This window comes from Nycticebus coucang, chromosome 5 (assembly GCF_027406575.1).
Source record: "Nycticebus coucang isolate mNycCou1 chromosome 5, mNycCou1.pri, whole genome shotgun sequence".
NCBI classification, from domain to species: domain Eukaryota; kingdom Metazoa; phylum Chordata; class Mammalia; order Primates; family Lorisidae; genus Nycticebus; species Nycticebus coucang.
In genome coordinates this window covers 130403882-130420412 of record NC_069784.1, presented here as the reverse complement: position 1 = coordinate 130420412, position 16531 = coordinate 130403882, and the positions used below count along the sequence as shown (strand labels likewise).

The 16531-nt window shown below is 40.2% G+C and overlaps 2 protein-coding genes across 3 annotated transcripts in view; one reads left to right on the top strand and one right to left on the bottom strand.

The window, feature by feature from the left end:
* Positions 1–16531, top strand: part of TFB1M (transcription factor B1, mitochondrial) — a 45532-nt gene that overhangs the window by 22025 nt on the left and 6976 nt on the right. The window lies entirely within an intron of this gene.
* Positions 6382–7041, bottom strand: CLDN20 (claudin 20). The gene has a single exon (XM_053592956.1). It carries the CDS (start codon positions 7039–7041, stop codon positions 6382–6384), a length of 660 nt encoding a protein of 219 aa, XP_053448931.1.

Below are 16531 nucleotides of genomic sequence, written 5' to 3'. Positions count from 1 at the left end.
TCTGATGCTGGCAAGGCCCAGGGGCTAGGCCTCACCAAATGAGTCTGCCTTTGGGGAATTCACAGGCCAGGGAGGAATAGAAATTTCTCCCTGGTTGTTAAAACTCTCAAATATAAAGTCCTGCAGAGTTTCTCTTAAGTCATCTGTCCTTCATAAATAAAAATAGCACAAAAATTAGTATTGTGTGGCTTACAGATTTAGATACAGGTAGTGTTAGATCTACTTGTCTGTCTTGAAGCATGGTCTGGGCACTCTCCGTGCTCTTTGCTGCCGTCTGTCCACCACCGTTAGCTGAGCTTCCAGGTGACTGTAGGAATTCAGTCCATCTTCCACTAATGTTAACAGATATTAATTGTCAGCTCTTCTAACTCAAGCTTAGGTAAGTCATTAATGACTTCTCCCAAAATAGTTGGATCCTAGAAATAATATGATGCCTGGAGATCCCTTATAGGTTATCATTAAATTTAACACATTTGTGCTTCTAGGGACTTTCTCTCCCAGAACTCCATTATAATGAAAAACACCAAGTGGCCCTAGAGCTTGCTTTATTTTCGTCATTCATGTGTATGTGTTTATAAATTTTAAATGGTGTAAGACCCATTATGCCAGAACCCAAGATCTTGACTCAGACTTTTCTAGTTATGATTCTTACCAGAACTCCAGAATCTCTGGGCTATTTAAATTTAACCGAGAGTTATTTAGAATGGATGTTAGAATATTTTTGGAAGAAAGTTTCTGTTTCAGTTGCCTATTTGAGAGTGTTTGATGGTGTTCAGAAGTTACTATCAAGTCTATCTTTGATTTAGAGTAAAGTATACATGTAGTTTGTTAATTAAAATTCCTTTCCTCTGGGATTAAGGCCTCAAGGAACTATTTATTTGGAAAAAAGGTAGCTGTATCTTTGATTCTCTTTTTATTGAGGGATATTTGGCTTTTTGGTAAGTTACACAGATACCAGTTTTATGTGTATGCTTTTCATGGTGTTGTAAATATTACAGGCAGATTTATTTGTAACCTAGCAAAGCCGTTATCAAGGAAGAGCGAAAATACGATAAATGATTAAATTTTACTTCTAAAAGAATTCTTTGCTATTCTGAATAGTTTTACTGTATTAGGGCAGAGAAGGAATATTCTGAGAAAAGCCAGAAAATATTTTACTGATAGTCACATTGAACAGAATTGTTAAAAAACATTTTCTCAAATAAGAAATGGGAAGAGTTTTTGCAGAGGTAATAAATAAAATAGTTCAAGGCTATCATGCTGGCTAAACCTTCTGAAGGCAAGAAGAACATCTGAGACGCAGATAACTAAGCACAAGGTGTGAGAAGCCAAGTGCTAAAAACAGACGTGCAAGCAGATAGATTCCGAGGATGACTGAGAAAGGGCAGTTGGTGCTCAGAAGAAATTTACTAACATCCATTACTTACTCTTACTCAAAACTTCAAGAATTTGATTCAGAGAATTTCTTTTGTGGTATTAGGAGGGGCTTATTTATAACCACCATCGGATTTTTTTCTCTGAGAATGTTCTATTCAGTTATTTTGGTCTTTCAATTAACTTAATCAGGATTTAATGGCAAAACTTTTATTGCCATGGAACTATTACAATCCTGTTCTGACAAGTTGAACTAAATTCTTGCCAGACTTCACTCTTACTTCTCTAGTGTAGTCCCTGAAATGTGAGCCCAAAATACTTTCCTACTTACAAGAAAAGACAACCTCACAATTGCAAAGATGTGGAAACAATCCGACCGCCATCAACCCATGAATGGATTAATAAACTGTGGTATATGTGTACCATGGAATACTATTCAGCCATAAAAGATGGAGACTTTACATCTTTTGTATTTACATGGACAGATTTGGAGAACATTCTCCTAAATGAAGTATTTCAAGAATTTCGTTTTCATTTCATTACGGTATTGAGCAAGGCTCTCAGGAGAAGGGGTATGAGGGCACAGGAGAGGGCAATGAAAAGTGAAGCAAGAAGATCATTCCTCCTGGGGACTGGCTGCAGCCTGGTCCATGGCGGGAAAAGGGGAGCACAAATCACGCCATAGAGTCGGTCCTCACTTGAGGCAAGGGATTGGCCTCTGGACCTCTGTGCTAGTCAGTGTGTGGCTGGTGGCTCCTTCAGGATCAAAGGGACAGTGACCTCTCAGTAGAGGCAGCTCCAAGTTTGTGAGCCATTAGCACTCTACACTGCCAGCACCCGCCCAGTGGAAGTAGCTGGGGCAAGGACCTAACAGCATCTTCCCTAGGGTCCTGCTAGCAGACAGCACTGTAAGATTGCTGATGTGGCATTCTCTGCCTTGGTTGCTTGCAAGTGCTAAATTAAGTTTCATATTTAATTGGTTTAGCATGCTTCAACTAGGATTATTTAATAGCATTTTTTCTTCTTTATAACTTTATCAGGGGGTTTTATATCATACTTATCTATAATTTTATTGTAAGCTGCCTCAAATTCTTTTTGAAAGTGGATGAGTTCAAAATAAAAAGTACATACAGAGCAAAAGCCAGTTTTATAATTAGAGAAGTAGTAGAGTCATCCTCCTTAAAGGTCAGATTAAAAAGTGTTAACTAGAGATGGGAGTATTTATTAGAACGGTACTAATTTAGTACTAGGAATGCTGTTGTAACTCTTAAGGTTAAAATAAACAGTATTATAAATCCAAAGGAGGAAGAAATGGCGTTTTTGCAGATGATACTTTCATGGATGTATAAAATGCAATGAAGCGAATATACAAGTTACTGGAGATAATGATGAGGTATGCACCAGGTTTCTGCAAAATGATAGGCTGTGATGTAATTCTCCTCAAAAGTCAAAAAATGTAGCATATGCAGAAGTCACATAGCTAACAACATAGTAGTGAAGGAGACGTCCTGAGAAGGGACGCACTGAGTCCACGTCCACAGCTGAGCTTGCTTCTGTGTCTGCACCCCGGCCAGCCCTGCTCCTCGTTCAGTGCCGGCTCATGACGCCTTCGTCTCCTTGGGCCATCCAACCTGTAACCTCACAACTAGTCAGCAGTCACCTTTATTTCTCCCAAACACATCCTAATCTTATACCCAATTCTTCTGACTTAAGTCTCTCATTTTTGCCAGAATTAGTAGATGAGATCTTTAGTCTTAGATAGACAGAGAGATGGAGATACAGGGACGTACACGCAGTCTTCACAGAAAAAAATAAGCTTGTTATTCTGGGGGTTGTTTATTTTTTTGTTATGCTGGTAACTTTTTAATTGAAGATAAAGAGATATTTAAATATATTCCATAAATTAGCCCCAGGGTTCCTCAGCCTCAGAACTGCTGACACCGTAGGCCAGGTATTTCTTGGTTGTTGGGGTCTGTCCTGGGCACTGTGAGATATTTAACAGCATCCGGGGCCGCCTCCTACTAGAGTCTAGTCTTACCATCTCAGTCGTGATAATGAAAAATGTCTCTAGGCATCATCCAGTGTCCCCTGCAAGCTGACCTCAGCCCATTGAAAACCCCTGGGTTAGCTAAGAGCTGTCGGGGAGCACTCGCTGTGTGCCTTCTGTGCATGAACTGTTTTGTATATATCATCTCATTTAATCTTCGCAACACCTGTAGGGGCGGGTGCCATTTTTATCCCTATTTTCACATGAGCAAAACAAAACTTTTGTTAAGTAATATAATATGTTCTGTGTAACCATGCACTCAGGTGGTTTTATTCTGGAATCTGGTTCCCTCTGGTTGAACCATCTCCCACTTACTTATACTATGACGTCTCGCAAGTTAGGAAACTTACTTAACACCTTTCTGCCTCGTTTCCTGTAAACTCCTGAGAATAGTGCCTGCTGGGTAAAGTCTTTGGGAGGCTTTGCCAGGTCAGTGTATGCAAAGGATTTTAGACCAGGACTGGCATGTGGTAGGAAGCACTGTGTGGCATATCACTGCACAGAGGTAAAAAAAGGCACTTTGTCCCCCAACCTAACTGGAGATACATCATACAAACTTGTGATTTGTGTAAATAGAGCATTTCCTGGGAGCAGAAATGCCAGCCACAGACTTCTCAGGTCCTGAGTGAGTCCCAGACAACGAGCTAGGAGCTTGGGGCAAGAGAATGAGGCGGGAAGATAGCAGAGGGAGGAAGTGAACATGGCAGGGGGAGCTCACAGGGATGGAGGGGCTCGACACCACAGTTCATTCCATTCTTGCCATTTCCAGTTTGCATAGAATTGTGCATTGGGATGTTATTTCAGATCAAATGGCTGCTTATTTGACACTTTGAAACACTCTTCTATCTACTTGGCAGATCTAAATAAAAGCTATTACTTGAACTATATCTAGAATCATACAGCTTACGTAATGTGAACATTTAGTGTAGGACTATGCACTGCATAGACTGTTTATAGGCGCCGTCACAGCAGGAGAATTGAGAACCGGGCAGTTGACAAAGCGGTCTTACCACATTAATTTTCATAAAAATATTCTGTGTCCAGAATTCTTTTTAATGTGGCATTTTATGTGCAAAATAATAGTTTGAGTACTCAAAAAAGAATATTTCAGTCCCTACTTGTGTACGCACAAGTGAAAGTTATTTACTCACATAAAAGATCATCCTTCCCACTTTATGAGTTATTAATGTACAAGGAAATAGTCTGGTCCCCCCTTTACTATAGTCCTTTACTATAGTATTATGGACAGTGTCTAAATTTAAGTTAACAAATCACTGGAAGCCACAGCATGCAGTGTTTCCTTTGCACCTCTAGAAAATCCAATTTTTCTTGTTAAAATATTTGATTTATGTATTATAATTTAACTTACAGTTTAAAATCATTCTTTATGCTTTAAAATCACATGTACATCAATTAATTGAAGCAGCTCGCTCATAAGAACAGCAATGTTTTTGTTAACATGAATCAAATTTGAGGGGAAAAAATGTCAACTTGAAAGTAACTTTTATCATCCAAATACTAATAAATGTAACTAAATGGAGTGGGAGTAAATCTAAATTGTTGTAAGATAAATGAACTGTTCTTGGTTTTTTTGGTGGGAGGGGGACAGTCTTACTTTACCGCCCTCAGTAGAGTGCTGTAGTGGTCACAGCTCACAGCAACCTCGATCTCTTGGGCTCAAGCGATTCTCTTGCCTCAGCCTCCCAAGTAGCTGGGACTATAGGCGCCCGCCACAACGCCCGGCTATTTTTTAGAGATGGGGTCTCACTCTTGCTCAGGCTGGTCTCAAACTTGTGAATTAAGGCAATCCATCTGCCTCGGCCTCTCAAGTGCTGGGATTATAGGCATGAGCCATCGTGCCCAGCCCCCAAAGATAACTTAATCTAAAGACTCATCTAGCTAGAAGCAGAAGAGGGGAGTTTTGGGGCATTTTAAAACAAACTTATTATTTTATCACTTAGCTTGTACTTAACGCTTTAAATAGTCCTGGAGATTTTAGTTTGTGTTTGTTTTGGCTTTCCTTTGCTGTGCTAGCATTTATCAGCTTCTTTTCTTTAGTTCTGCCTAATCTTAGTCTATGTGTAATATTGTCAGCTCTTGAAATGCATATGGATAGTTTCCTAAAATGAAAAAAGAGGCGGCTGGTCACCATAGGTGAGTGAGGACTTGGGGTGGGTGGTTTGGGCAGGATCTGAGTGGCGTGGACAGCTCTTCTGTTCCTTCTGTACCTTCATGCACTATGGCTTTAAAACAGAAGCAAGTTACTCTGGGGTCGCCAGCCAGATAGCAAAAATAGATGACATTCCTGATTAACACAAGGGCAAGGAACTGTTTATACTTGGTAGTTTAGTTCTTTTACAAAATCCAATTCAGAATATGTATCAAGAAGTTATTTTGATAAGTTGTAGCTGGGTTATAGCTTTCATGTGAGAGTCACCTGTGGTGCACGTTACAGGGGTATTTGCGAAACTTGGTAAAGGTAGAATGTAAATGTTTTGGCACAGTAACTGAGATAACACCGGAAAGGCTATGTTAACCACTGTGATAAAAATGTGTCAAATGGTTTATGAAGCGAGTGTATGATACCCCATGATCATATCAATGTATACAGTTATGATTTAATAAAAAAAAAATAAAAATTAAATAAATACAATTGCAAAAAAAAGAAATTTTGAAAAGAAAACAAAAGCTATCAATTAATTGCCACATGGATACAATCAGAAAATCTTTCATTTATAAATCTTTAATACATGAAAACAGTAATGGAAAAATAAATCTAAAACATATGTAATTGTTGTGTATGATAATTTTGTTGACGTTTTAAACAACCTTGTAGTTTTTCAAATATTTTACACTCTTTCTTTATAAAGAAAATTAAGCATAATTTAATTTTTTTTTTTTTTTAAATAAAGTCCTAGGAGGCGCCCAAAAGCTTCATTCTGTGTACATTATGTGGTTATTTACACATAATCCTTCAGGTTGTACTCAGCGCTGTTCTCTAGCTGTGTGGGAGAGATGTGCTCCTGCCCAGCTGGGTAGGGCCAAGCTTCTGGACTCTTTTTTGCACAGGAAGTACAGAAAATCATGCCTGAGATAAACAGCAGCAGGGCAGAAACAAACCCTATGTAGACGGCTCCTCCGGGTTCGTGTTTGTTGCTCTCAGGAACTGTGAGATCCACAAAGTTTGCTATGCTCTCCTTTGTGTACCACACTGTTGGGATCAAGCTGGAGATTCCTGCAGACATGAAACAGACCCCTCCAGCAAAGGAAGCATGGCTCTTGGTATCTCTGTCCCCACCTAAGCGAGTGCATTTCATTCCCACTGTGGAAGTGCATATCCCCAAAGCAGATAGCACACATGCTAGGACCATGGTGGCCCTCGCAGCCTGCACGTGGATGGGGAGGGACAGAATGGAGCGTTTCAAGGTGCAGCTGAACATCCCGGTGCTGTACCACGTGCAGTCCATCCAGAGCCCGTGCACCTGCACGATGGCCGTGATGATGCTGGAACCCGTGTCCACGTGCACCTTCCAGCTGGGCAGCAGTGTGGCTGTGAGCACCCCAGAGACCCCAGACAAGGCCAGGATGAAAGCTAGGAGCTGGAGACCCGCCGAGGACATGATGGTGCTGTTAACTGTGTCCTCCTGGAAAATCCTGAGGCTTAATTACGATGGCTTTCAGTCAAAATTGTAGCTATTTCTCTGTAGCAAAGAACCAAATAACAAAATAAGAGGGAAAGAATGAATAAACACAAAGCCTTCCCTTTAGAGTGGGAGCCAAGAACACATCTGAGTCCCCTTCCCCGCCAACCCCACCAGCAGAGGAGGACGCTGCAGGCCAGGAGGAGAAACGCTCCCACCCGACCTCCTTTCCTGGAGTGAGCGTGCATGGGTGGTGCTGGAGACAGGGCACAAGAAAGGAGCTGTCCACTTTGTTGTTCTTAAAATTCAAAATATGCTGAAATTGGCTGCAAAGTGGGTATGCACCATGTTAGATTTAGACACTTCCAGCTCCATCTGGAGGATCTGGTAATTTCACTAGCATTGGGGGCTCTTAAGCATGATTTTGTGTTTAATGAAAATATCCTATATCCCCTTAATATTTAGAAATTTAAAAAATGAATAAGATGAAAAAATAAAGGGGGACATTCTTTACCTATTTTAAATAATACTCTATAGGTAATAAGAAAGAAAATATTTTAAACCTACCTCTTCAAATGATTAATAAAGATATATATTAGAAAAGTTCTAAGTATTCAAGAAGTGGTTTTACTGTATCTTTTTAAACAGCCACCATGTGCCAGGCACGTGACCAAGGTGACTCAATTACGGGAGAAGAAAAGTAACGGAAAGAAGTAGAGTCACTGGCACACTTATCCCTGAGTCTAGTTTATATCCATCTGCAGAGTCCTTCCTGCGTGAGCACTTGTTCTGCTCCAGGTACTTGGTATTCAAACAGGAACAATCAAGGCACTGTCTTTTGCTTGTAAGGACGTGAGATCATTCTAGATGGGCACAGAATCCTTTCCTGACCTAAACAAAGCAGCCTGCTGCAAAACCGGCTGTTCTGAATGATTTGGAAGTAATTTCAGCAAATCTCAAAAATGTATCCCAGAAGTAACCACGTCATTTGGTTGTATGCAAAAGGATACCAAAAATAATTTTACCATTTATTTTCTTAAAAGTTTGTAAGAGGAGGAAAAACACTGTACCTCCTCTGGGGGAGGCAGCTGTGTTTTAAGAAGCGGGAAGACCTCCTTTTTCATCCTCCTATTCCTAGTCCACCGTCTGTCGGTGTTTACTGCTGCCTTTGAGAAAAACATAACGATTTCTGAGATAGTTGTCATACTGGGTTTTTTGTTCTGAATTAGTTTTGAATGATATACTAGAGTTGGTTTATCATGACTCGCATATTTCACAAAAGGCGGCGTGGGGTCTTGAATCCGAAACGCCTGGGTCATTCTGGGCTTTATACCTTTCTGTGCCTCACTGTTGTCTTCTGGAAATCGGGGAGGATTTGAGTACCTCTACCTTAGGGTTAAAGAAATTATACATTCCATGGGCTTAGAACAATTTCAAAGCCACAGAAAGTTCTCAGTAATTTATCATTGACATTATTAATAGTATTTTTATTTTATCTCATGTGAGAGTTGATATTTAAAATTATTTGGATCTTTTTCCTTTTTTCTCTTCCTTCCTTAAGCAGATTTATTTTCATAGAATCTTGGAGCTATAAGAAACCTCAGATAACAATCTTGGGCATCATTATTTAGTAGGACATTCTAAGAGGAAGACACCCCCTGCCGCAGACTCTTCAGCAGCCAGTCTGCCGTGTCCACGGATCTTTCTTGTTCCTCCTACCTCACTCCCTTTACCACAGCACGTCTTATAGACGTGCTCTCCCTGCCTTGGGAATTGGAGAAACTGCTACATCTGGAGGCAAAAAGCACCATTAACTTTAAGACCCACTTCTTTCCTGCATGGTTGGGGGAGACTCCATGGATGTTAATAGGGCAAATAGTTTAGCTTCAAATGACTCACCAAGAAGACTGATGTCTGGCTTAGGTTAAATATTTGAATTAATACTAATCCATGCCTATATTAAAAGTACAAACATTGATTCTGTAAGACGTTAGATTTTGGACTGTCTGGATTGTGTTGTCCTAGTTTTGTTCATAATCTTGAAATGTAAATCCTACAATTTCAGAAGAAAATTTCTCCTGGATTTTTAGTTCTTAAGTGTCAGGCTTATCTGTAAACATTAGTGTGCTCAGAATTTGCCTGTCATGCAGTTCATTTCTTTTTTGTTTTCCAAACTCCTAATCATGTCTGAGACCAAAATAGAACAAAAGTTAAAGCTTCTAGAAAAAAACTAAGCACATGTTTATAGTTTTATAATAGCTGTTTTCAAGATTGGATTTTAGCATTCCAGCCAGTTTGCTAAATTACTGCCTCGGAACGATTTTCAGCTTAGGGATTCTTTACGAATGGGATTGCTGTTAACATTCCCTAAGAGCATCTGCATTCTCTCTTTCTTTCTCTCTCTTCTGTCTGTCTCTCTTCCTTTCTACTTTGGTTGAATAACCTTTACATGTTGATCAGTGTATGCTCAGTTTACCAATTATAACCCATTCTTCACGTTAACCAGTACATTTTACAACTTTCATTGTAATTCCGACCTGTAGACAGCTTGTTCATCATAATTAACAAGCACTGGCAGTGATAAATTACATACAGAAGAAGTCGGTGTAAACAGGGTGACACTGCATTTAGTTAACACAGGGCTTGCTTACTGTTGAGTATTGCACTTCAGATGCTTTCTCTGCATAGAGAACTTGGGTAGGAAGAATTTATTCTCCAAGATGAAAGTCACCACTCTGTTCCTTTTATACAAATATACCAGTATTTTAGCTATACTGCTATGGGATATTTTTCCTCTCTGGCCACAAGCATAATATAGTCTGTGGCCTATTCCACATTTCTCTCGAGTAGAGAATAAAAGCATACTTTGTCTCAGTGGCTGCAGTGGTGGCAGAGAAATGCTGTGACAGGAAGCAAAGGGGCTGCATGTCCAAACTTAGTTATGCAGAGAGAACTAACTAACTGGCCCCAGGACCCATTTCATACGGAACAGAACGTGAGAGTGTCCAATTTATGAACTGACAAAAGTCTGTAATAGATTTCATTTAAAAAGTCAGTTTTCTGATAAGATTTATTTATATGAAAAATAATATTTAAAAACAGATTTAGAACTTATCATTCAAAGTAAACAAAACTTGAAGATCCGTACTAAGGTTTCTAAGCATTATGGAAACTTCTCATTTTCCATACCTTTCGTTGGTCTCCGTGACGGTCTTGACTCCTCCTCTCAGCTGTCTTCACCTTAACCTCAATTCAGTGGAGGAAGAAAAAAAAAAAAATCACGTACCTGGGGCTCACTTCAGAGATTCTGAATATGTTTAGAAAGATCCAACAAGTAAACTTGAAATAGCAAATAAAGGGCAGCATAGAAATCTGAGAGGTAAAAACTGCTGATGGTGCTAGAAGATAAATACCAGGTTCTCCATCTCATTTTTTGAGATGTGGGAGAATTAAGAAAGGAGGGGCGGGGAAGGGAGGGAGTTATTGTTACAACAGGATTTGTCCAAACCTGGAAGCCGAAAATGCTTTTGTGTCACTGTGTACAGAGGAGGAATTATTTGGGTGCTCACAAAAAAGGCTTCCTTTTCTTTTAATATTAAGTTTTAGTCACAGTTATAATTTACGTTTGACTTTTTATCTGTGTTGGAAGATACAGTTTATTATTTTATGTCCCTAGTTAAATGAAAGAATATGGTCTAAAATATTTTTAAGTGGATTGTGCTTTGCAAATGATAGTTGAGCCTGTCTTTTTATTCTGGGGCTTGTTCACTCGTGTGAAACTAAGATTCACAAGATGATTAACTTTCAAAATAACCATTCAGAAAAAAGTTTATAATTATATATAATTTTAATAAATGAAAAAAGGAAACCCAGCAACAATCTTGCTTCAAATCCGATCAATAAACCTGCAAGTATTTTTTTCTTTTTTTGAAGTACCTTGAATTTTCTTCTGTTATTCCTTCCACTGAGAAAGTTTTCTGGAGTAACTATGTAAATTAGAGACTTCAGAAATGGTGTGAAGAAATTACACCAAAATAATGTGTTGAGACGTGTCAGTTAAAACTGTGATCAGATGTTGAGGTTTTAGAGCATGTGTATTGGTACGAGCACATCTTACCGCCATCCTCTGGGCGGTTCTTTTTTTTGTTCCTTCTGCAGTAACTTTACTAAAGCCATCAGTACAGAAAAGGTAAATTTACAACTGTTAATGACCAAGTTAGACATTAGTCATTCCTCTGTTTTTCTAGAGTTTCTGTTTGTTTTCATCTAAGTTTGGCATTTAGCAAGTTACTGTTTTCCTCTTTTAGGAATCTAACAATTGTGGATTTTCTTTTCAGCCATAGTCTTGTAATTTTGGTAGTGTAATACGTTTACTTCATGGAGATACATGAACCATGCTGTGTAGAGTTGACTGGCAGGTGCTGGCGGTAACAGCATTGATAGTTCTGCATCAGAAGAAACGCTGCCGGTCCCTCCAATGTCCTGGCTCGTTTTGCCCTTTGCTGTGGTTTGGGTGCAGATGTACCTCTGTGAGGCTGCCTGAGGGTAGTGGTGGACCCTGACCACCAGCATAATGAAGCTCTCTGAAGGGTTAAACCTGCTTTGATATACATTTCTTTCTTCAGAACATTTTGATTATTCTGCTTTCTTGATGAAAACAATTGTTCCATATTAATTGCCAAATGTAAAAGGGACAACTTCTGAAATGGAAGCAGCTTTCATTAACTGTAGACCTTAAATCAAGGAAGAATTTCTTACATAAAAAAGGAGCTTGAAAAAAGACATAACGAGAAGTGTAGTTCATCAACATTATTACCTCCTCTGGCGTGGATATTAAAGAGAAGTAAATCTTTTTAAGTCCAGAGACTTCCTGGATAAACTTCTGACCCCCTTAGCTTAAATCTCTTGCCTGTCCCTGTCCCTGAATGCCTAAGTTGTATTTCCACATCACTTCTGAACAGTTCAGGCCAGTCATGGCCAAAGCTGAGCTCCTGGTACCCCAGACTGTTCTCCCCACAGACACCCATGTCCATTAATGGCAGACCCTCCCTTCCATCTTAGAAGTCGTGCTTGATCCATACGCAACACCCATTCAGTCCCCACATCATTTGCTTTCTCAGAACTCTGCCACCTCTGAGCCCTTTTCTGCTCCCATGTTGGCCCGGACCCCCAAGGTTGAGTGTAACCCTGACAAGGGCAGGGACTTCCCTCTGCTGTGTTCATTGCTGAGTCTTCTGCCCTCCTGTGTGGGGAGTGGTGCATGGCACAGTAGGAGTCCAGTGAATATTGTTGGGTGAATTAATTCAGGAATGGGCTTTAAGTATATTATGTTAATTAAACTATAAATTAACACTTGAATGATTAAAAATATAATTTTTGTGTTTTCTAAGTAGGAGTAGAATTTTAAATATTATAATTTTGCAACTCTAGTTTTGTCCTCTTGGCTAATGATAATATCTGCCATTTCTGAACCTCTAGCCATGTGTAAGTGCTGTTTAAGGTGTTGTGATTGTTAATTCTCAAGGCAAACTTGAATTCTCATTTTACAGAAAAAAAACAAAGCTACAGAAAAGTAACTTTTGACTAAGGTCATAAAATGAGTAAATTGCAGGAACGGGATGGAGGCCAGAGCATTGTGATTTTTGAAGTCTCATATGCTACATAGCACTGCCCCACCTCAGCTTAGAAAAGAGTTTCTTAAGTCTTATTGCAATGAGTCATCGCCTTCTGTGGCAGTCTACATGAGCTGTAGAAAAAAATTGATCCCAAATGCTCTGTAGCTTTACATGTAAATGTTTACCTCTCATGTGAAATCCATTTTGGGTCCAGCAACGATGCAGAGTTCATCCATCTAGTTTCTTCTTTAAAATGTTTTCATTTGTCCATCTTTGTGAAACAAGCAACGTGTGATTCCCTTTGTGTGTTGTGTTGGTTAGTGATGCTGATCTGGACATTCAGACGGGCTGTTCTTTTCTTTCTGAAGGAATCAGTAATTTAACTGAGTTTCTTAGAAAGAATAATACCAGACCTTTGCATGGAACTTAACACTTTATAAAGCATTTCCCTCCATCTTCTCATCACCTGGGCCCAGTAAAAGCTTGTGAGGAGAGGATTATTACCCCTACCCTAATAGAAGCAGCTTGGGGATTGCTGGGGCTGAAGGAAGCATGTTGGTGGTTGACATTTCCTTTAATAAAAGACTTTGATAGCCAACATCAGAGGCAGCGTGAACCATCAGAGAGTTTATTTGCAGTGAGATATGTGGTTTAAAGAGCACTTTGGCTGTGGTATGGAGGATTTAAAGAGATCAAGATTGAAGATAGATTCTGGGAGGCTGTTGTCATGGGAGAGAAAAAATGGAACTAACTGAACAGCAGTGGGAATATTGCACAGGAGACAGATTCACGATAAAGCATGTACATAAATTCTGGCAATATAACTGAATATACATAATGCAGTCAAGGGCATCTTTAATCTATTAAGAAAAGAACCCTGCCGGATGCAGTGGATCAGGCCTGCAATCCTAGCACTCTGGGAGGCCAAAGCAGGTGGATTACTTGAGCTCAGGAGTTCCAGACCAGCCTGAACAAGACTGAGGCACTCCCCCACCCCCCACCATCTCTACTGAAAATAGAGAAACTAGCTGGCATCATGGTAGACGCCTGTAGTCTCAGCTGCTCAAGAGGCCGAGGCAGGAGGATCTCTTGAGCCCAACAGTTGCTGTGAGCTGTGACACCGCAGCACTCTACCCAGCACAACAGAGTGACACTGTGTTTCAAAGAAAGAAAAAAGAAAAGAACCCTAAAATGTCATTGTACATGTTTTCAGTCTACCTTGACATTCTGCATTTTGAAAATAAATTTATAGAAAGGTATTTGGTTTTAAACCTATTTAGAATATGGGATTGAGGCTCAGAACATTGTGATTTTTGAAGCTCTTATAACTACATAGCACTAGCCCATCTGTGCTTGGAAAAAAGTATTTCTCAGTCTCACTGTAAGGAGTTAGCTCTGGTGGTGGTCTTTATAAGCTGTGGAAACAAAGTCATCATTTCAGAGAGCAAATAACAGAATATTTGAGAAACACTCAAATAACAGAAACAGTAAGTAGACAGTGTTTGGAGGGCAGCGTCCCAGGCTGGTTCTGCAGGTTAAAGTCTTCTCAGAGATGCCTTTCTGTGCCTTCAAACTGAGTTCTTGGCTTTCCTTGCCTGTGTGAAAGTTAAGACACAAATTGGGTCATTCTTGTCATACTCAATTAAGAATCGGGGGGTCTGAGACAAAAAAAGCACGCAGGGCACATAGCAGATGTTCCAAAAATTAAATTCTTTACAAGCCCAGGTGTGAGACAGCCCGTTGGAACCCTGGGCCAGTTTTACCTGCTAAATGACTTGCTGTGACTCTGAGACTGATTTTACCCACTGTGGTCACTCACCTATCCAAGCTCGCCAGCTCCCAGAAGCTTCTTTGGTGACAGTGAGCTTTCTTTCAAAACAGTACATTACATTTTTCTTAAATTAAACTCCCAACCTTCTCTTCATTTTTCAGACATACCAAAGACCACCCAATCTGTGTGTGTGCCCTGAGTTAAAGTTCTTGCTTCCCAGATAAAATGTTACATTTAAAGGTTCGTCTTTATATTTTGACTTCAGCAGCTGCAAAATGGCTGTACCAATTCCAATTTCATGTCCACATTCTTGGTGAAAGGAAGAGGGTGTGGCTGAACTTTTCCTCAAGAAGTAAAGTATTTTTCTAGATATCTCTCCAATGCCAATTTTGCTTTAATATCTGATTTTCCAGACTGGCTCATTTGGCCATTCTTAGCTACAAACATTTTTGTTAACATTCTGTGTCTTTATGAAAAAGGAGCATGAGAATTTGTTTTCTGTGCCTTCATGACAATGCCTTTGGATTTTGCAGTGACATTTGCAGGATAACGTAGTTTTTCCAAGCTCACACATTGGTGTGTGTTACAGTCTCACAGCGGCAGCCCCCTGTGTATTATTTTGAAGAGCAGGGTGTTCTCACCGTCCTCGCGTCTCAGCTGTGCCTGAGTGTGCAGCTGTGGGGCCTCATGCGCATTCCTGCCACTTGCCTGCCCCTCTGCAACCCTCTCCTCTCCCCACCTGGTCGTGCCATCTCAACCCCAGCACACATTAGAGGTCTTCCTGGGTGGGTTCAGGTGGACTTCAGAAGTAGGTACTGAATTAGAGAACTGCAGTCATTTTGGATCATTTTACTTACTGATTTTTATGACTCTGGTGAAGGTACAGTGGTTAAACTAGTCAATTCAGCCATAAAAGATGAGATCCAATAGCTACAGAATTCAGCTTTCAAAAGACAGAATATCTTTCAGGGGAGAAACAAAAGGAACAGGACAGCATCAGCACATTTGAGGAAAAGATAAGTTCAGCAAAAGAAGAGCTGGTCAGGGTGTGGGTAACAGGACAGTGTGGAGAATCCAGGGCTCCGTCCCCACGCAGGTGAGCCACTGGCTTTCAGGCTTGCTGCTAGTGGCCATGATGGCACCAGCTGTATACCCTTGCTCACCACCTTAATTATAACAGAGCATGAGTTACAGGTAGTTTTTATAGGAAAGAATGCACTGACCAGACATTGAGTGTGGAGTCCATCCCCTGGACAGTTACGACTCATCATGAAGCAGTATGTTAACATCCTTGTTCACGTGCCTGTCTTTAAATAGTAATAGTAGCAACGGCAGCATTTATCGAGTACCTTGTGAATTTGTTTGGACTGAAACTGTCTCAGAGGAACTCAATTAATTCTGAGGTGCCAGAGTTTCTCTGGACCTGCAGCACCAGGGCCCAGACCTGGGCAATTGCCAAATGCGCTGACATCCCTAGGCCCCAGCACAGCAGCCAGGCCACTTCAAGCCACTCCTGTGACACACACTGGAACCACCACAGGAGCACAGAACACTTGGCACAGGCACCATCAGATGCTGCTCTTTCACAGACTCCAAGGTCATTGTGGAAAATGTCATGGTTTAGAATGATATTTTCCCACGTTCATCTAGGAACTAAAGATTAAATACAACAGAAAATCTTAATCCGACGTTTGTTAGTTCTTGTTCCTCTTGAAATTTCTTGAGGAAAGAAATTGTTTCATCTCTGGAGACCAAGAGCATGACTCATCTTGTTGTTATTACTACTAGGTATAATTTACATGCATATATATTTGCATATATAATTTACACCCGTAAAATCTCTCTCTCCATGTCTTCCCCTCACCCTGGGCTGGTGACCTGAGCTCACTGACTTTCTCCCAGCCTCAGTTTTTCCCACTGCTTATGTATGCTGTGAGAGGAAGCACTTTGTGACTGTTTAAATCCATTCTTGTTATGATTCCAAGGAGGAAAAAGAGAGAGAATGAAGGTTGATAGGAGGAAAAAAGGATTAGGGTAGAACTGCTGCAGACATATTATTATAGTAATACAAATTATAAAGATA